The sequence below is a fragment of the Vipera ursinii genome (assembly GCF_947247035.1).
Source record: "Vipera ursinii genome assembly, chromosome: 8".
In the NCBI taxonomy this organism is placed as follows: Eukaryota; Metazoa; Chordata; class Lepidosauria; order Squamata; family Viperidae; genus Vipera; species Vipera ursinii.
Window position 1 is genome coordinate 16,088,526 of NC_139519.1, and position 19,108 is coordinate 16,107,633.

The 19,108-nt window shown below is 42.0% G+C and overlaps 2 protein-coding genes across 2 annotated transcripts; one reads left to right on the forward strand and one right to left on the reverse strand.

The window, feature by feature from the left end:
- The first annotated feature begins 327 nt into the window (after nt 1-327).
- On the forward strand, nt 328-8,876 carry TGOLN2 (trans-golgi network protein 2). Its single transcript, XM_083368226.1, has 4 exons — nt 328-477; nt 3,217-4,535; nt 5,402-5,485; nt 6,684-8,876. The coding sequence occupies exons 1-4, from the start codon at nt 363-365 to the stop codon at nt 6,687-6,689; spliced, it is 1,524 nt and encodes a 507-aa protein (XP_083224352.1). The 5' UTR covers nt 328-362; the 3' UTR covers nt 6,690-8,876.
- Nucleotides 8,877-10,806: 1,930 nt separating this feature from the next.
- Nucleotides 10,807-17,841, reverse strand: LOC310644051 (caspase-3-like; the record flags this gene model as incomplete). The annotated part of the gene is made up of 4 exons (XM_083368814.1): nt 10,807-11,232; nt 12,224-12,353; nt 14,756-14,928; nt 17,646-17,841. 4 exons carry the CDS (start codon nt 17,839-17,841, stop codon nt 10,934-10,936), a joined length of 798 nt encoding a protein of 265 aa, XP_083224940.1. The 3' UTR covers nt 10,807-10,933.
- Nucleotides 17,842-19,108: the final 1,267 nt, after the last annotated feature.

The following is a 19,108-nucleotide window of genomic DNA, read 5'->3' on the forward strand; positions in this document are numbered from 1 at the left end:
AAATCCACAGGCCTGAAAGCTGCCGGGTTTGAGTGATCCACGTCAACTCTCAGTTTGGAAGGGGGAAAAACATAAACTAAAATAAGGCAGCGGCCCAAGAACTGCTGCACGGTTCACACGAGCAAGGTTAAAGCACGCGCTGGCCTTCCCGCAGCAACCCCCAGCCCCGCCTCCCTGGAACCGTAAGCCACGCCCACCCGCAGATTCCCACCCCCTCTCCCTCCTCTCGCCTTCCCGAGAGAAGTTCACTCCAACTCTCGCGAGAACAGCCTGGGCGGAAACGGGCGCTCCGAGAGCCGCCGAAAGAGGCTTTCCTTTTCCGCTGGCAACTGGGCGGAAGTAGAAGGCGCTCCTGAGCAGGCATGGCGGCGCGTTGGTGCTGGGCTCTCCTCCTGTGTCAGCTGGCTGCCTGGGGCAGTGCGGCGCCCCTGGAGGCAGAAAAGAGCCACGGGAAGGCGCTGGGGGCGAACGCTCCAGGTCAGTCGGGGCTCTTAAGGGGTTCCCCGTCCTGCCCGCAGGCCTGGGCCCATCGCTTGGCTGTGGCGGGTAGGAGGATGGAGGGGAAACGGAGGGTAATCCCCACTGCCCGCTCCTCGGCTTGCTCTGGGCGATTGAAGCTTCAGACTTGGCCCTTTTAGGACTTTTATCATCTCGGAGTCCTGGTGGGCGATCACTTAAACATGAGCTGCCAAAATGGGCAACACGGTGCTAGGCTGCATTAACAGAGGGATAGAATCAAGATCACGTGAACGGTTAATACCACTTTACAAGGCCTTGGGAAGGCCGCACCTGGAATACGGCATCCAGTTTTGGTCACCACGATGTAAAAAAAGATGTTCAGAGAGTACAGAGAAGAGTACAGAGTACAAAGAGTACAGAGAAGAGCAACAAAGATGATTAGGGGACTGGAGGCCAAAACATATATAAGGAACGGTTGCAAGAATTGGGTATGTGTAGTTTAACAAAGAGAAGGACGAGGGGGGACATGATAACAGTGTTCCAATATCTCAGGGGCTGCCCCAAAGAAGAGGGAGTCAAGCTGTTCTCCAAAGCGCCCGAAGGCAGGACAAGAAGCAACGGATGGAAACTCACCAAAGAGAGAAGCAACCCAGAACTAAGGAGAAATTTCCTGACAATGAGAACAATTACCCAGTGGAACAACCTGCCTCCAGAAGCTGTGAATGCTCCATCACTGGAAGCTTTTAAGAAGAGACTGGACAGCCATTTGTCTGAAATGGTATAGGGTTTCCTGACTGAGTAGGGGGTTGGACTAGATGACCTCCAAGGTCCCTTACAACAATATTATTATTATTATTATTATTATTATTATTATTATTATTATTATTATTATTATTATTTTCAACTCCCAGAATTTTTCAGCCAGGGTGAGGAAGTCATAAAAGGGCCAAGTTTGAAGACCCCTAGTGTACTGCCTGCTATGGACAGGATGATGTCACTTCTTGGTGAATAATTACGAAGTAACTGGTAATAGATATTTCCTATCTGGTGTTCTCCACTGTGGTCAGGGCATCAGACTAGAAACTGGGAGACAACACATTGTATAATGGCATAGTTCCAATGTGTGATTGGCATTTCTTGCCTTATTGAATCAGGCATGCAAATGTATAATAAAACACAGATTAGAAAGGGCCACACAGGCACTTCTTGAAATGATGAAATCTTGCCATGATGTCAGCCCAACTCACATCACATGGTGGTTATTGCAGGAGAAATAGGAGGAGGAAGGTGTATGAAATATGTTCACTGCCTTGAGTTATAATAATAATAGTTGGAAGGGACCTTGGAGGTCATCCAGTCCAACCTCCCACTCAGGCAGGAAAGCCTGTACCATTTCAGACAAATGGCTGTCCAGTCTCTTCTTAAAAACTTCCAGTGTTGGAGCATTCACCACTTCTGGAGGCAGGTTGTTCCACTGGTTAGTTGTTCTCACTGTCAGGAAGTTTCTCCTTAGTTCTAGGTTGCTTCTCTCCTTGACTAGTTTCCATCCGTTGCTTCTTGTCCTGCTTTCAGGCGCTTTGGAAAATAGCTTGCCTCCCTCTTCTTTGTGGCAGCCCCTGAGATATTGGAACACTGCTATTATGTCTCCCCCTTGTCCTTCTCTTCATTAAACTAGACATACCCAATTCCAGCAAGACATACCCAATTCCAGTTGTTTATAAACATAAAAACAAGGCAGGAGATGAATTTAATGTGACATGAATATATACAACTCACGTTGCACAATTAATGAAAAATACAGTATGAAAATGTTTTGGGCAGTTGTGAGAAAGTTGCTCCCTGACATTTGAATCCAAAGTATTGGAGGTAGATGCAACAAAATATACTTTAGAAGAAAGTATAGGAAAGTACTTTGTAGCAAGATAGCAAGAGAGAGAGTCCCCAGCAAAACATTCCCTCCATTTGGTCAATTATATTTGAAGTAGAATGATAAAGGTAGTCCTTGATTTATGACCACAATTGAGCCGAAAATTGATGTTAAGTGAGACATTTGTTAAGTGAGTTTTGCTCCATTTTGCCAGCTTTCTTGCCACAGTTGTTAAAAGCAAATCACTGCAATCAAGTTAATAACACAGTTGTTAAGTGAATCTGGTTTCCTTGTTGACTTTGCTTGTCAGAATGTCTCAGAAGGGGACCTCATGATCCTTGGACACTGCAACCATCATAAATATGAGGCAGTTACCAACTGTCTGAATTTTGATTGTGTAACCATTGGGATACTGCAGTGGAGTTGTAAGTGTGAAAAAGGTCATAGGTCACTTTTTTCATTGACCTTGGAACTTGTAACTATCACTAAATGAACTGTTGCAAGTTGAGGAATACCTGTAAAAAGAATAATAGAATTACACTGATGATGCCCTTGAAATGACCTATCTGTTATATTTCACACTTGCAGTATGATATTGTCAACGTGTACAATGTACAACAGCATTTACATTGCAGTCTCCCATTACACCATTCCATTCTTACTTTGTAGATGAACCACTGTCTGTTTATGTTAGCTGTCTCTGGTCCAAGGTGACGTAACTAGGTTGTAGATTACACAAATACTGTACTGCTAAGCTACCTAAAGAGTTGTATTTATAAATGGATGAATGCATTCAGCATGAGTTTTACAGTTTGCATTACTATATACTACTGCACAGTACTGTTGCAGCATACAGAATAATTTTTAACTTTAAATTTTCCACACTGTAGAGTTCTCCAGTCGTCACCAACAATTAACAGACTCAGCTCAAGATGCTTCAGACACAGCCATAGGTTCTGCAGACCATAATTCACCTCATGTCATACAAAATAAACAGCCAAAGGCACCTCAGCAAGATTCTGTTAAACCAAAGGGAACAGAAAATTCATCAATTAATTCCCAGTCAGGTCCTGCTGGATCCAGCAATACTGAGAAAGACACAGAGAAGGTCAGAGAAGGTCAGACAGGCGTATCTGATACCTTATCTCCTTCAAAGTCAAAAACTACGGAATTAAAGCAGGGAGAGGACTCATCAGTTAAAACCCTGAATGTCAAGCCTGGTGGTCCTGCTCAAGACTCTTCAGACAAAAATCCTGTTCATTTGGAAGAATCTGAGACAGATGCTTCTCATTCAGATTTAAATGTTAAGGAATTAGAACAATCAGAAGACGTAGAACGAAAAGACCAGCATCACCACCCAGGTCTGTCTGTTCAAAACCCTACTTCTGCAAAGGTAGATTCTTCTGAAGTCACCAATGCTCACAAAGACACCTCTCTTCCAAAGCCAAAAACTACGGAATTAAAGCAGGGAGAGGACCAATCAATTAAAACCCTGAATGTCAAGCCTGGTGGTCCTGCTCAAGACTCTTCAGAAAAAAATCCTGATCAAACTAAAAATGTTCAGGAAAAGCCCGATCTTTCGGAAGAATCTGAGACAGATGCTTCTCATTCAGTTTCAAATGTTAAGAAATTAGAACAATCAGAAGACTTAGAACTAAAAGACCAGCATCGCCACCCAGGTCTGTCTGTTCAAAAGCCTACTTCTGCAAAGGTAGATTCTTCTGAAGTCACCAATGCTCATAAAGACACCTCTCTTCCAAAGCCAAAAACTACGGAATTAAAGCAGGGAGAGGACCAATCAATTAAAACCCTGAATGTTAAGCCTGGTGGTCCTGCTCAAGACAAAAATAAAAAAACTGACACGGAAATTTCTGATACAGATTTTTCTGAACTAGAGACAGATGATGAAGAGTCACAACAAATGGAAGACACATTAGCAAAAGACCAGGATCTTCAATCAGATCTCTCTGCTAAAAATCCTCAAAAGTCAAATCCCGTGGAATCCAAAAAAGCTGAGGAGGAGGTAGTTGATCCTAGAGATGAACAAGAGAAAGGGTTGGGTGATGAAAAGAAAAAGAGTGCAAAGCATGAGGAAGATTCTGAGGGGACACTCAAGAATGGATCTGAAAATAGCCACTTCTTTGCCTACTTGGTGACCACCGCTATTGTTGTGGCTGCACTATACATTGCGTATCATAATAAACGGAAAGTGAGTATTTTGACTTGTTAGTGTTGATGATTTCTTAGCTATCTTTTATATCTGTCCATCCATTATCTGTCAGTCTGTCGGTCTGTCTGTCTGTCTGTCTGTCTATCTATCTATCTATCCTTTACATCTGTCCATTCTTCCATCCATCCGTTATCTGTCTCTGTCTATCGATCTGTCTATCTGTGTAGACTGATGATAAGCTGTTTCCTCAAGGCATATTTAGAAGAAATTGTGTAATATCCTATAGAACATAGCCATATTTCCTCAAACTAATTTTAATAAGGCTATTTTAACTAGGACCCGGTTTAGTAGTTTTTTTTGCTGGGTTTTCAAAAATGAAAACAATCAGAAAACTTATCCCTCAAAATATATTGGGATATTGATTTTGTGTATCGGCCACGCTGAGTAAACCATACTAATGCTATGTAAAACTTCTAAAAAGCTAGGTATTTTAAAATGTGTTTCTTGGCTTGGACTGATGTATGCTGCAAGCTGTTGTTCATTTTTCTTACTTTGGAAAAGATATAATTGATCTATTGGCTGTAGAGAAGTTGTTACAAGCAACGCTCCAATTTTGAATATTCTGTATTCTCTGGATTACATGATGGGTTATGACAATGAATCATGTCTTACTTTCTAAATGAGACTTGCTTTGTCCCCCTTTGGTCAGACCTAACCTTACAGGTTTTACTATTACTGTCTTTGCCATCTTTCTTTTTGAGGCTCTACTGAAATAATGTGCTTTTTTTTCCTAGTTTAACATTTATGACAAGCTGATTTGCTCACTTTAATGGGAAATTAGAGAGCATGATGGTTCAGATTTGTGTGAATGACAATCACTTATTCTTTTTTCTTCCCTTGCAAAGATTATTGCTTTTGCTCTAGAAGGAAAAAAATCAAAGACAGCCCGAAGACCCAAATCCAGTGACTATCAGCGATTGGATCAAAAGGTAAGCTCTCCCACCATAAGCATCAAAACAGCCAAATTCATGATATTTTTTTACTTTCTTTAAAGCCGCAATCACTTCTCACAGCTGCTTGCAATGATATGTACCTCATTATAGTTCAGTTAGACCAGTGATGTCCAACCGTGGCAAGTTCAAGACCCATGATTGGCTGAGGAATTCTGGGAGTTGACGTCTACAGGTCTTAAGATCCCGCCAAGATTGGACACCCCTGAATTAGACATATTTCACAGCATGCATTCACTTTTCCTGACTTTGCTGGTGATATTGCCTAGGCTTTTGCTTTCATTGTTTGGTATTTTATTCCTGGCTGGAATCTACAAGACCAGATTTATAGTCAGAAGAAATAAGCGTTAGGTATGTGCTTTGGAACGTAGCTTATTGGCTCATACAGAACAGTTGGGTTTATAGCTTCAAAAAGACATTTGAACTATTGCCTCAGATTTTTTTTTAAAAAAACAACAACCCTCAAATCTCTTCTCTGTAATAAAAGAATCCTTCCTCTTTCTAGTTTGTTGTAATTAGTAGAGATCTTTAAAACTCCTTCAAAATCTGCTTTTGCTTTTGGGAACACCAACTCTCTTGTGCTATTGTGTCATTATTAATTGGTATGGGTAGTCTTTGACTACCAGCCACAATGGAGCCTGGGATTTTGATCTTAAGTCGTTACAGTTGTGAGTTGAGGCACCAATGATTGGACTCGATTTTACGACAGTTGTAAAGTAAGTCAAGATGATTGTTAAGCAAGCCACGTGGTCATTAAATGAATCCAGCTTATCCAATGGCATTTTTGGTAAATTGTTGCTGGACAGCTCAAAAAACAAACAAACACAAAACAGCAAAATTGTGGTCACGTGACCTTGGGACACTGCCACCAGTCATAAATGTGAACCGGTAGCCAGATGCCTGAAATTTGATCACGTGACCACGGGGAGGCAGGTTACAACAGTCGTAACTTTGAGGACAAGTCACCAGTAGGGTTTTTTGAATCTGTCATAAGTTTGAATTGTCATTAATTGAGGACTACCTCTATGTGGTTAAGGAAGGACCATCTTCTGTCTTCCCCACACACATACACACCAATCTTTTTTTCATTGGTTTTTCAATATGGAAAAATACAATTTAAACACCTGTGGTTTGAACTTGCCAAGCAATTTATGTCTTTTGTTTTTTTTCTCCGCAGATCTAAACCCAGACCTTTTTGCACGCTCCTGTGTCGCATGAGGACTCATTTTGAAAAGGGCACATAGAAACACGACGATGTCCAGCCTTTTGTCAGTACAGCCTTAGAGCCTATTGGCTGTGCTACTATGCCCGGGGGTGGGGGAAGGGAAGAGCAACAAAAGTGCTTTTGATTATGCATATGCACTTTGCCTATTGTCATGCCTCATTTCCTCTTTCAAAGCTTTGGGCTGTTAATTCCCCTTTCAGTGACTTGATGTAGGAGTGTTTTTCCTCCCACGTTGTGACCAAGAACCAAATCAATAGGCAGTGCTCGGTGACTTTCCTCTAAATGATGCGGTACTTTCTGTCTGTGAAATTGATCCCAAGGAATGTGGAATGAGCAGGCTGACTTTGTCTCCTAGATTCATTAGTGTTAGAATCCTAGTCAACCTTGTGCGTTTGGAGCAGAGTTTATGCAGATTGACTCCTGTCCCTAAAGTGCCCTGTTCCGCTGAGGCATACGTTGCCTGATGCACTGATTGAATATCTCCTGTCTGTAGACGGCCATATTGAGAAAGTAGCTATCCTGCACTTCCTGTCTTAAGTGTCAATGTAGGTGAACTGCCAGAGTTTTAATGCTTGGCTTAACACGGCCCAAGTCTTGGGCTGATCACTTAGATCAGTTGCGCCTTTTCTTGGATGCTAGGCTGCAGGCAAATTACTTTGCTTGAAGAATGTCGACTTTAATATTCGTCACCCCACCACGCTCTGCCAAACATCTCCATTAAGGTCTTTCCCATCCTCACCTCCACATTCCCCATGATTGACTTCAGAAGGAGAACAATCATGTTGGTGGGGCCATTGTAATCCATTTGCAAGTTGCACAAGCTACCCAACGGCAGTAGGAGCTATTCGGAACCCAAAGTCTACCATTCTGGCAGGACACTGCCACTCACTTTTGAATCCTAAAAAGGAATCGCTTGTGTAAATCTTTCATGGGCCCATTCCAACAACCATAGCTAGGTGAAGAAGGACACAAAAACAGGAATAGATCAATGGCACCATTTATAGAGAGGTGGCAGAAGAGGGCAGTTCAAGAGTAGGGATGGTGCGTATATTCCTCTCCACATAACCCCCCCCCCAGCCCCAGCCCATCTGAACTCAGCACTGGTGTTTCTATAATTGCGTAGACCGTCCTGTAATGTGAAGCGGCTTTTTCATCTCGTTGCTGGCTTGAATTTGTCCTGTGGCCTTCGTATTCTTTTATGTTCCGTATATGACATGAGAAAATTTCCATTTTCATTTAGTAGGCTTAGTAATATCTCGGCGAGGAGCCAAGTTGCCTTGAGCCTCCATCAAACAATTGGACATTCAGCCTGGGTTCGCCATTCCCTGTCCACTCAGCAGAGGCTTTGTGCACTTCTTCCCCTTACCTTCTGCAGGTGGTCACAGGATGAGACAGTCACTTAAGGCCTTTTATCCGTTGAGGCAAGCCAAAGCATTTCTGTATAAAATACTTCCTGCTGATAGGAACCCTCCAAAAGAATTTTTGGGCAACTTCTTCAAGGAGCTAGAATTACAGAGAAGCAGTCAGACTGATCCTCTTCCGTTATCCAGCAGCTTGGCGTGCAACCTCATTCTGGCCCTGAAGAGGTTAAGTCAAGAAAAATCACCTTAGTGCTGGGTAAGCCTTTAGATGACATAAATAGGGGAAGTACATCGATATCTCTGGGGAACCCAGCTGCCAGCTTGTGTATGTGGTTAATGTGTAACCTTACACATGACAAAAAGTCAGAAGACACTTTGGCACGTTTCCAGGCCATAAAATGGCCTTTCTTGCCTTGGAGCCAGCACATGACTGTCAAGCCTAGTATAATATACTTTTTCTGGAGTGCAATAGAAAACTTTGAATTTTTGAGCATCACGGGTGGATGGCTTCTATCACTGAAACACTTTGTCACTTTGTTACTTATGAAGGAGTTGTTGGAACCTAATAAATTTTATGGCGTGTTGATTTTAGGCATGAGGTTCAAGTTTAAATAGGGAAAAGCTTGCTTCATATTCTTTGTGTTCGGGTTGTAATTTTAAAAAAAACAAAAACCTCAGTTCAGTCGAGTTTCATTGCTGGATTGTTCTCTTCCAAATGTCAAAATTGGCGCTCTTCCCTGTTTGAAACCACAAGTACGTGTGTTTTTTGGAACTGGCCAGCTTTTTTTTTTTAATTAAAAAGTTTTAACATACATTTTGTCTTTAACAGTCCACCCTCCCCTACCCCTCCCTCCCTACCCCTCCTCCCCTCTCCTCCCAGGAACTGGCCAGCTTTAAAAGAAAGGCACCTTAAATGTTCAGATTTATTTTTTAATCTTTGTAATCTTAGTGAAGAAATAATAAATGGCTACACCACTGTTCCTTTTGTGGTCAAAAAGACCGTGTCATCAGTATCTGCTGGGCGTGTTTGTCATGGGCTCCATATTGTCTCCTGTTGCTATTGATCCGACTTAGAGCTTCCTACTCAGAGGGCACTCAAGGTGAGCGTTGCTATATTCACCGAGGCACCGATGATAAAAACAAAAAAAAAACAGGCTGTAATAGTACAACCTAGAAGCCAGCAGAAGTAAGCAGGGTATACATTACAGTAATCCTAGCAAGAAGTTCAGGATGGCATTCAGCAACTCTTCCTCTCTTCAGTTTTGTAGGTAAGGAAGTTCTCTCTTCCTATTGCAACTTCACACATTCAGAATAGGTTTCTTGGAAGAAAAACCCAGCTCAGACTCTTAGAAGAGGTTGCCTGGATGTTCAGAGACCTGAATCTTGGATCGCTCCAGGACTGTTAACTCTCACCTTTTCCCCAAAGCATAATCTTCCCATTGAATCCCAGGCTTTCCCTGTGTGACCATCTTCTTTCTTTTGTCAGTGGAAAACTCTTCCCATCCGGCTGAAGTGGGGGAGGGGTGATGCACAGCCTCCCCCTGCTTTTTTCTTCTGTTCATGGAAGTCATGGGAAGCGAAGACACGGGGAAGGTACCCTGAATTGATAAACGTAATGCTTCCAGCGAAGAATCCACACACGCTCGGCCCTACTTTTGGCCCCTGTCCATCCAGAAGGGATCTTAACCTTCTGGGGCATTCCCTTTTAAATAGGAAAGTTAGGCAGGTCTCTGGATTACGGAAGAAGAGGAACAGGTTTCATACAATGAAGAACAGAGGTGAAGGCAGATATGGACTTAAATGCAGTGAAGGAAAGGGATTTAGCATAAGTTTTGTGTTATTCGGAACCTATTTCCTTTTCTGGCCCAACTGTTAGTAAGCAGAGCAAATAAGATGAAAAGGAAGTGATTTCCTGGTGCCGTTCGTGCTATATGACTATGTTATCAATTTACTTGGTTTAAGATCCTTTAGGATTGTGTCTAACTTCTTTATGCATCCGTTGGATATTGCTTGTAAGAGTGTCACTGTTCTTTTTTAATAAAACAGAACAGTCCATTCATTTGGTTTCTAAGGCTGCCCAGTCACAAAGCAACTTTAGGCAGCATGCATAGAAGGTATATTAAACAGCTGTACAGCCCCCATCTCCTTCCAAATGTACGTTATGACACGAAAGGAACCTTGAACTTCAAGTCCTATATAGGCAATCCACCCATGCAGGTAGTCCTCGTCTTACGACTGCATTGAAGCCTGGAATTTTGCTTGTAAATCATTGTCATGAGTCAATGGCACCACAACTGGACTCAGTTTGATGACCATTTTTACAATGGTGGTAAAATGAGCCGCCACAGTCATAAAGTGAATTGTATCTAAGTGAATCCATTCTCCTAAAGAGCCAGGGCGGGGGTGGGGTGGGGTGGGGTGGGGTGGGGAGAGGAAGGGTTGCTGGAACCCGCAAAAGTGCAAATTGCAGTTAGGACTGGAACGCTGCAACTCGTCAGAAAGGTGATCATATGCCCACAGAAGGGCAGCAGTCGTAACTTTGAAGATGAGTCATAAGTAGCTTTCTTAAAGTTTGTTGTAACTTTTTGAACAGTTATTAAATGTAAGTTGACATTACCTGTATCTTCAGAGAGACTTCCTCTGACAATCTGCTGTTTTACTTAATTTAGTTCAAGCATTGGTATTTCTTAAAACCATTTATTTTTTTAAGTACCCCCATCCTGTTTCTCTGCTAGCTTGATATGAACGGAGGCATTCAGACAACAGTAAATTATGGGTTCTGTAACTACGACTGGTTGAATAAATTATAGTTGCTTGGATTGAAATGCAGCAAGTGAAAAATCAAACAGTGCTGCAAACTGACAACTTGAGTCTGCTTGTAGGCTTGCCGTGATCTGGGTAATCCGAGCATTCCCTGTCTTGTTCGAAAGGTTTAACCTCCTCCACCATGTTTGTGACAAAGCAGGGCATCTGCTTTTTGCCCTGGTATTCACTTCCTTTTGCTTCACCACGGAAAGCAACCTTCCAGTTAATCCAAGTCATGAGTTTGGTGACTTCCATTTTCCTTCTCTCTCCTTCCAGCACTTCCAGTAATGCTTTGAGAAACATGGATTCCCACGGATTGCTGAATGAAACGTAGCCTGAGCAATTGAGACAAGAGAGAAAGAGAAAGAGAAAGAAAGAGTGAGATAAGGAGGTGCCAACAGTCCAGTGGGAATTTTCCACAGCACACTAAGCAAACATGTTAGAGAAGTCTCATAAAATCCGGGAAGGGGATAAAGTGCACATTAGTCTAATAAAATCCGGGAAGGGGATAAAGTGCACATTAGACGGGAAACTTAATTGATGTGCAAATATGGACTCTCTCAGGCCTGTGGCATTTATGTCGCGTTAGGTTTTGCTCGTGACTAGAAGCACCTTCAAGAGCCATCCAACCATGGTTAAGCCAAAATAATAATGGCACGGACGAGCTTTGTATCCCTTTGACAAAGGCTGGGTGAAATTATAAAACTGCTCTAAATCATGAGTGTTGTACTATTTGCATGGAAGGACTGCAACGATTTTCCAGAAACCTGAAAAATCAAAGAACAGATTGGCAGCTTCCAAAGATACAACTCTTCTCTGTAAAAGAACAACTGGTAAATGTTCTTAGCATACCGTCCTAGTTTATACTTCCTGTGTCCTTTTAATCATGACAAGCTCAGCCCAACGCAGGAAATGATGGGAAAAATCTGGAGCAGAAGGGTTGCTTCTGAAATTCCCGATTTTCACTGTCCAGAAATTTTGTTGCTGCCCCTTCACAAGTATCAGTTCAACCTATTGCGTACATTTTTGCTGATTTCTCTCCTTCCTGACTGTACCGCTGAATGATAAGACCCCATGGTTGCATTAGATTATGAGTTCTGATGGACTGGCCTCCATCTGTAATTATAACGTTTCTCTTGGCCAAGTGTCCTTCATTAAGACTCACAAACAAACCGGCTGTTCTCTGGTTATTATTATTATTATTATTATTTAATTCTTCAAACTCCCAAATGGGTCATTCTACCCAATTCGCTTTGAGATACTGTATCTGATAGCCTTTGCTGCAAACTTGACCTAGACTAGATTTAGGTGGTTAGGGCGACATACCTGGGCTGCAAGAAAACATGACAGTGGTATTTTCAGGAATAGACAGGTAATGTGAGAAACAATCTTCATCTGGTGTGCCGCTATCTGTTTCTAGGTAGATGCCGTCATCAAATCTCTTTCCACGGCACGCCTGAAAAACACATTGAAGGCAACAGCTGCTAAAGAGCTTTTGTTGGATCCACACCCTGAGGAACCAACTTCAGACTTTCTTGTGACTCTAGGCCATGAGTGAGAGGTGACTCCTCTGCCATTTTCATCTGAATGGGCTAAACTGAAGGAATGAGGTTAACTGTTTGCATTAAACTTGCATGCTTTTTTTGAAAAATAATTAAATAAATGAAATAGCATTGGCTGGAGGATTGGTGAATTAGGGGCTTGCACGGATTCGCAAAACTCGTATTTGCCTTTGGAGGATATATCAGTATGACTGAATCGAAGCCTGAGCTTTACACTTGTGTAAAGATTCCAGGAAAGGTAGATCCTTAGTTTTTGTGATGCTGCCTAAGGAAGAAGGAGAAATACTTCTGCTTTACCTTTTAACATCCGAGTCATGCAAGTATGCTAGACATGGCATCAAAAACATTGTTATTTCCTGAATGAGTAATTGTTTTTTTAAGAGGGCTTCTACTGCTAATGTACATATTGTGGAGGGCAAACCCTGTTCGCAAACCCAGAAGTCATGTGTATTTGGAGGAGGTTGGCAGCTTTTGGTTGCATAACCTGGGGTCATGAAGTCAAGTTTTCTACTGTATTTATTAATCTTGTTGAGGTTATTTCCCCTACTAATCTCAAATACATGCAAACAAGAGACATGTGCAAAGGAAGACTATGTTCTATGTTCTAAGATTTCATGGCGGTCTTGAAATTCGTGCAAAGCTATGTTTTGCCAAGTGTCAGGTCAGTGATCAGGGGTCCAGGCAATTGGGAGTTTTTTGGGATCCAGAGACAATAAGCACACCAGTTAATAAAGGGATTTAATCTCTATCATTAGCTCAAGCAAACAGAGTTCAAAGCTGGGGTCTTCAAACTTGGCTCTTTTATGACTTGTGGACTTCAACTCCCAGAATTCCTCAGCCAGGTTGCCTGGCTGAGGAATTCTGGGAGCTGAAGTCCACAAGTCATAAAAGGGCCAGGTTTGAAGAACCCTGGTTAAAAGCATAAGATTAAAAGCATACATACCAAGGAAGAAGATACCCAAATCTGCTAGGCTACTGGGAGCTCGTTAATAACAACAACACCCTAATGGGTGACCAATTTTTCAATAGAGTCCATTCCAGAAGCTTCCCCTTTATAACAACAACCCCATGGTTTTTATCAAAACCTGGTTAGGTTTTGAAACAAAAGGCCTTGAAGACATGGCTATTGCTACTAGCCTGGGGCCCGAATGGACGTGTGGCACATTGGAGATGGCTACTGGAGTAGAGACTATCGCCCTTCTCCCCGTGTGTTCCTTCCCTTCCCTTCCTGCTTAGTTTTATTTTAATTGACTTTTTTAAAAAAAATTTAAGAATCTTTACAGGCAGTCCTCGGCTTACAACGGTTCATTTAGTGAACATCCGAGGTTACAACGGCACTGAAAAAAAGCGACTTAATGACCATTTTGCACACTTACAACCATTGTGGCTTCCCCATGGTCACGCGATCAAAATTCAGACGCTTGGCAACTGGCATTGACTTTGCTTGTCAGAAGGTTACAAAAGGGGATCACATAATCCCACCCCCACCCCACCCCTGGGATCCTGCAACCATCATAAATATAAGTCACCAGGCTCAAGGTTGACTCAGCCTTCCATCCTTCCCAGGTAGGTAAAATGAGGACCCAGATTGTTGGGGGCAATAAGCTGACTTTGTAATAATGCCGCTTGGGGTGTGTATGTGTGAAAGCCCTAATAAGCAGGCATATACATAGAATGAAGGCTACTGCTAAGCACATTGGTTTGTGCTTAGATTGTAAGCCGCCCTGAGTCTTCGGAGAAGGGCGGGATATAAATGGGATTAAAAAAAAAAAGTCAGTTGCCAAGTGTCTGGATTTTGATTGGGTGACCACGGAGATGCTGAAATGGCCGTAAGTGTGAAAAAATGGTCATAAGTCACTTTTTTCAATGATGATGTACCTTCTAATGGTCACTAAACAAACGACTGTAAATCGAGGTCTACCTGTCCTTCATATGAAGGAGAAATCAAAATATGTCACTAACTCTTTGCAACAACAACGGTCTTACCTCATTGCTACCACAGGCTTGCCTTCAACTTAGTCCTCGGAAACATTGTGAGGGATGGGCTTCTCACATTTGTGCGTCCAGATAGCTGGGAATCCTATAGGATGGGGGTCTCCAACCTTGGCAACTTTAAGAGTTGTGGACTTCAACTCCCAGAATTCTTCAAGAGGAATTCTTGGAACTGAAGTCCACAAGTCTTAAAATTGCCAAGGTTGGAGACCTCCATTCTATAGGATAAAAAAAGACCGACTGAATTTCCCATTCCTCACTGCTTCTCTTTGGACCCTGACATCAGATTCCACACAGCTCCTACCTGTATGAAGAAGATTTTAGGCTTTCCGGCCAAATATGGACACCTTTCAGGAGATAAGATCTTATAAATGCGAGTTAGCTTTACTGCTTGTCCTTGGCAGTCCGCTATGCTGCCTTCTTCTCCGTGGCTTGAAAGGATGCTCACAAAATATTTCCCATGTTCTGCCTGGCTTTCTGCAAAGACACAATTTAAGGAAAGGGCAAGTACTAAGGTGATTTTTTTTTGGGGGGGAAGTGTCTCTTGATTCAAACGCAGAGCTTGCCTCTCAATCAAATATACAAAATGACACCTAATCCATCCTAAAGCATACTCTTAGTGAGGACCAAAAGTACAGTGGGGGCAGTGGTGGGATTCAAATAGGGGAACAACCAGTTCTCTATGCGGATGCCACTTCTGGAAGTCCATTCTGGGCCTGGGCAACAAAAAATTAGCTATCGGTTCTGCTGAACCACTGAATTCTACCACTGGGTGGGGGGCATTGTCTCTCTCAGCCACAGAAGGTCCCTGAGGGATTTGAGGCCAGTCGCTCTCAGCCCAACCTCACAATACAACACATGGCTATTGTGAGGTAAAACTGGAGGCGGGAAGGCTATATACCGGTAGGTTGCCTTGAGTTCCTGTAAGTGGGAAATAAATCCAACTCATTAAACAATGCCAACACCCAGGTAGTCCTCGACATAGGAGTTTGCTCATTAGGGTCATCTGTCATGATGGTTGCAAAACGGGCTGTTTATGTGACCAAAGTGATTTTATGATCTTTTTTTTTTTGCAGTGGATGTTAAGCAAAAACCATGATCACGAAGCAAACTAATAATTCACTAGGGGCATGGTTTTGCTGAAATCCAGAAGTGCAAATCCGTTGTAAAACGGATCATATCACTGGGGAACACTGCAAATGGACATAAATGTGGCCACGTTGCGGGGTGCCTGAAGTTCGGTCCTGTGATCATGGAGGGGATCCAAGTGTCAGAATTTTGGAACTGAGTCGTTAAAGGTTCCCCTTCCATATCAGGGATCTTCAAACTTGGCAACTTTAAGACTTGTGAACTTCAACTCCCAGCATAGCTGACTCAGGAATTCTGGGAGTTGAAGTCCACGAGTCATAAAAGAGCCGAGGTTGCCTACCCCTGCCCTAACCCGTGGCTGCTCAGTAACGATGGGCATCTTCCAAGGCACTTTTCTGACTATCACTATTTGAGGGAGCACCTGCTGCCGGCATCAAGCTCCCTTCGTCCTGTGCGCTCCCACAGGGAGGGTCTTCTCAGGGTACCACCGGTAAAAGATTGCCGGCGGACAATACCCACGCCTTCTCTGTGGGTGCGCCGACCCTTTGGAATCAGCTGTCTGTAGAGCTTAGGACTGCCCCCGACCTCCGTTCATTCCACCGGGACCTGAAGACCTGGCTCTTTGAGCTTTCTGGCCTGGACTGAGGGTATTAGGGTTTTAATTGGTTTTTAATTAGGATTTTTATATTCAAGGTTTAATATAATCATTTTAATTGTTTTAATTTTTGTAATTGTGGTATTGTTTTCTTTTAAAAAACCTTGTGAACCACCCTGAGTCCTACGGGAGAAGGGCGGTATATAAGTCTAATAAACTAAACTAAACTAACAGGAATAGTCTCTTAATGTTTGGCTAAACGTTACAGCCTCCAGATGCTCATCCAGGTCTCAGGCTTGTCCTCCAGAGTCAGGAGGGGGGGGGACCTCTATCGAGAGGAATGAAAGAATCCACATGGTGGGGAAGATTATAAAATCCAATGCTCCCACTCTCTGGATGCCCTTGCACGTCACACATTTCTCTCTCTTTTCCTGTAAAGCTGTTAAGGATTATATTAAGCAGATCCAATCCCAAAGGTGCTTTTTCAAGAGGCAACTGGCCTTTCTTTGTTTTTCCTTGGAAGACTGACTGAAGCTTCTTGGATGAGAAGCGAAACATCTTCAAGGAAAAAAACGAAACAAAGAAAGTCCAGTTGCCTCTCGGAAAAAGTCCCTTTGACCTGGAGGACTGAGAATTCCCATAGACAGATAAAGGTAATACAAAAAACAACAACCCATTGCATACCTACATACAGTACACACATATGAAAAAGTGAGGGAAAATATCCCTCCCCAAGGATAATAAGAAAAAGGAAATTCCCCCTTCATCCCGAACAAGAACATTCAACACGGACAACTTATCACTGGTTCTTAAAATACAACCAGGTACTTCTTCCTTCCTTCCACACCTCACCCTATTTTCTATAAACTTGTCTCTTCATCATCATCATCACCATCATTCATCAGCAAAGACCTAGTAAAAATGACATATATCTATATCTATATCTATATCTATATCTATATATCTATGTCTATATCTATATCTATCTATCTATCTATCTATCTATCTATCTATCTATCCACACACACAGACATCTGATTATCCAATATTCATATATAATCAGATATTCACACACACACACACGCACACACACACATACATATACATATGCATAGATATAGATATATCCTTAATAATCCTAAAAACCTGAATCCCAGGTATACTCATTTAAAATACAATGAAGCCACTGAACTCTGGGATAGAGAAAAATCTTTTTTTTTATTAACTATCAATTGTCTAACTGACTAGCAATTTAATAATTCCCAATTGATAGTTATTAAAAAGATTTTTCTTTATCCTGGAGTTTAGTGGCTTCATTATATAATATATTCCTTAATCACACACACACACACACACACACACACACAGAGAGGTTGTGTATAACCCCACTGATTAGACCTTTCTGATGAACAGTGGAACAAAATTTTGGAAGCTCCTGCAAGCTTTCCAACATGGAAGAGTTTAAGATGTACCGTTCTGAAGACCTCAGTTGCCTTCATCCCAAACATACCTTCCTCATACACCTCTTCTATTTCTTTGGCTGTCAAATCCAGAAATATTTTCACGTCATAATTGCAGTTGGAAAGTGCTTTAAAAAGCTTGCCTGCTTCCCTTTTGGCTCCCATTCTTGATCTAAGTCTTTCTTTGGCCTGAAGGAACTGATGATTGACAATGATTACAGCTCGGTTCCTTCTGGGGCAAGCCATGCCTGAGGAATCTCCTGATGGAATGGCATGTGTGCACATATATAGGTTTATATGTGCCCTTTTGAACTCTTTATGATTCAGCACTCAGGGTGTGGAGTTCAAATTCACATCCTGCTTGATTAGACAGATAACATTATAAACATTGATCTTTGTCAGGCATGCAGTTCATATATGAAATGCGTCACATCTTGCTTTGTGATTTGTGTTTCGCTTATTCAGTAATCTTACACTGAAACTGGTCTTCCGCTTTGGAAAGTCCACTGCAGTTAATGAAACAAATATCCCCAAAGCAAGTTTTAAAACCGTTGTTTTAAATGGTGTTTAAAATAAATACAGTGATTAAGATGCCTTTCTTTCTCCTCTGAGAGGTCCTTGGTGGTCTCTGAAGCATGTTTTCTTGCAAACGTTTCAGTACCCAACTAGGTAACAACATCAGTTCTCTCTTCCTTATCAGAGTGGTTTCCTGTTAGTGTACCCCAGTGGTCTTCCAACTGGGCAGCTTTAAGACTTGTGGACTTCAACTCCCAGAATTCCTCAGCCAGCCCTCAGCTCTGGCTGGCTAAGGAATTCTGGGAGTTGAAGTCCACAAGTCTTAAAGTTGCCCAGTTTGAAGACCACTGGTGTACCCTTATGTCTATCACTCTCTAGTCTTCCCCTCCTCCCTCACTTACTTATCAGAAATTGAGAAAAATCTACCAGAGAGATTTCCTCATGAAATTTTCCTTTTATGGAAGCAGGCTTGCTTTGCTTAATTAATTAATAAAGTGAAAATACAGAAGGATTACAGCAGCAGCGTTTTGCTCCCAAGAGGAGAAAATAATTTAAATAGTTTCAAAGTTGAGGTTTCTCTTTAAAATGAATTGCTATCTCTTGGGAATAGTTTAACTAAAGTTTGTGAGTTACTCTGTTAGAATTAGTAAGTGAATTGGTCCCCTAATAGTGAATCTGAGTACTTAAGTTAGTGACAGTTAAGCAGTTAAGTTAGTGACACGGTTGTTAAGCGAATCTGGCTTAAAAATGGTCAAAAAATGGTCAAAAAATGGTCAATTTTTGTCAGTGCTCTTGTATCTTTGAACAGCCACTAACTGAATTGTTGTAAGTCAAGGACTACCGGTAGAGTTAGATTTATAAAATATATTATGCCGCATTATTTTCTCTTATGCAACCATTTGAACACGGGATTTTGTCAAGGTACCATAATACCTTTTATTTTCTTCGTACTTTGCATGTATGGACTATTTCCTTTCATGGTTATCTGTTTCAGAAA

What these genes read in the sequence shown, in the direction of transcription:
- TGOLN2 (XM_083368226.1), top strand. Translation starts at nt 363, where the DNA reads ATGGCGGCGCGTTGGTGCTGGGCTCTCCTCCTGTGTCAGCTGGCTGCC. An exon ending in GCTGGGGGCGAACGCTCCAG is followed by an intron (nt 478 to 3,216) that starts GTCAGTCGGGGC and finishes TCCACACTGTAG; the next exon opens with AGTTCTCCAGTCGTCACCAA. An exon ending in CGTATCATAATAAACGGAAA is followed by an intron (nt 4,536 to 5,401) that starts GTGAGTATTTTG and finishes TCCCTTGCAAAG; the next exon opens with ATTATTGCTTTTGCTCTAGA.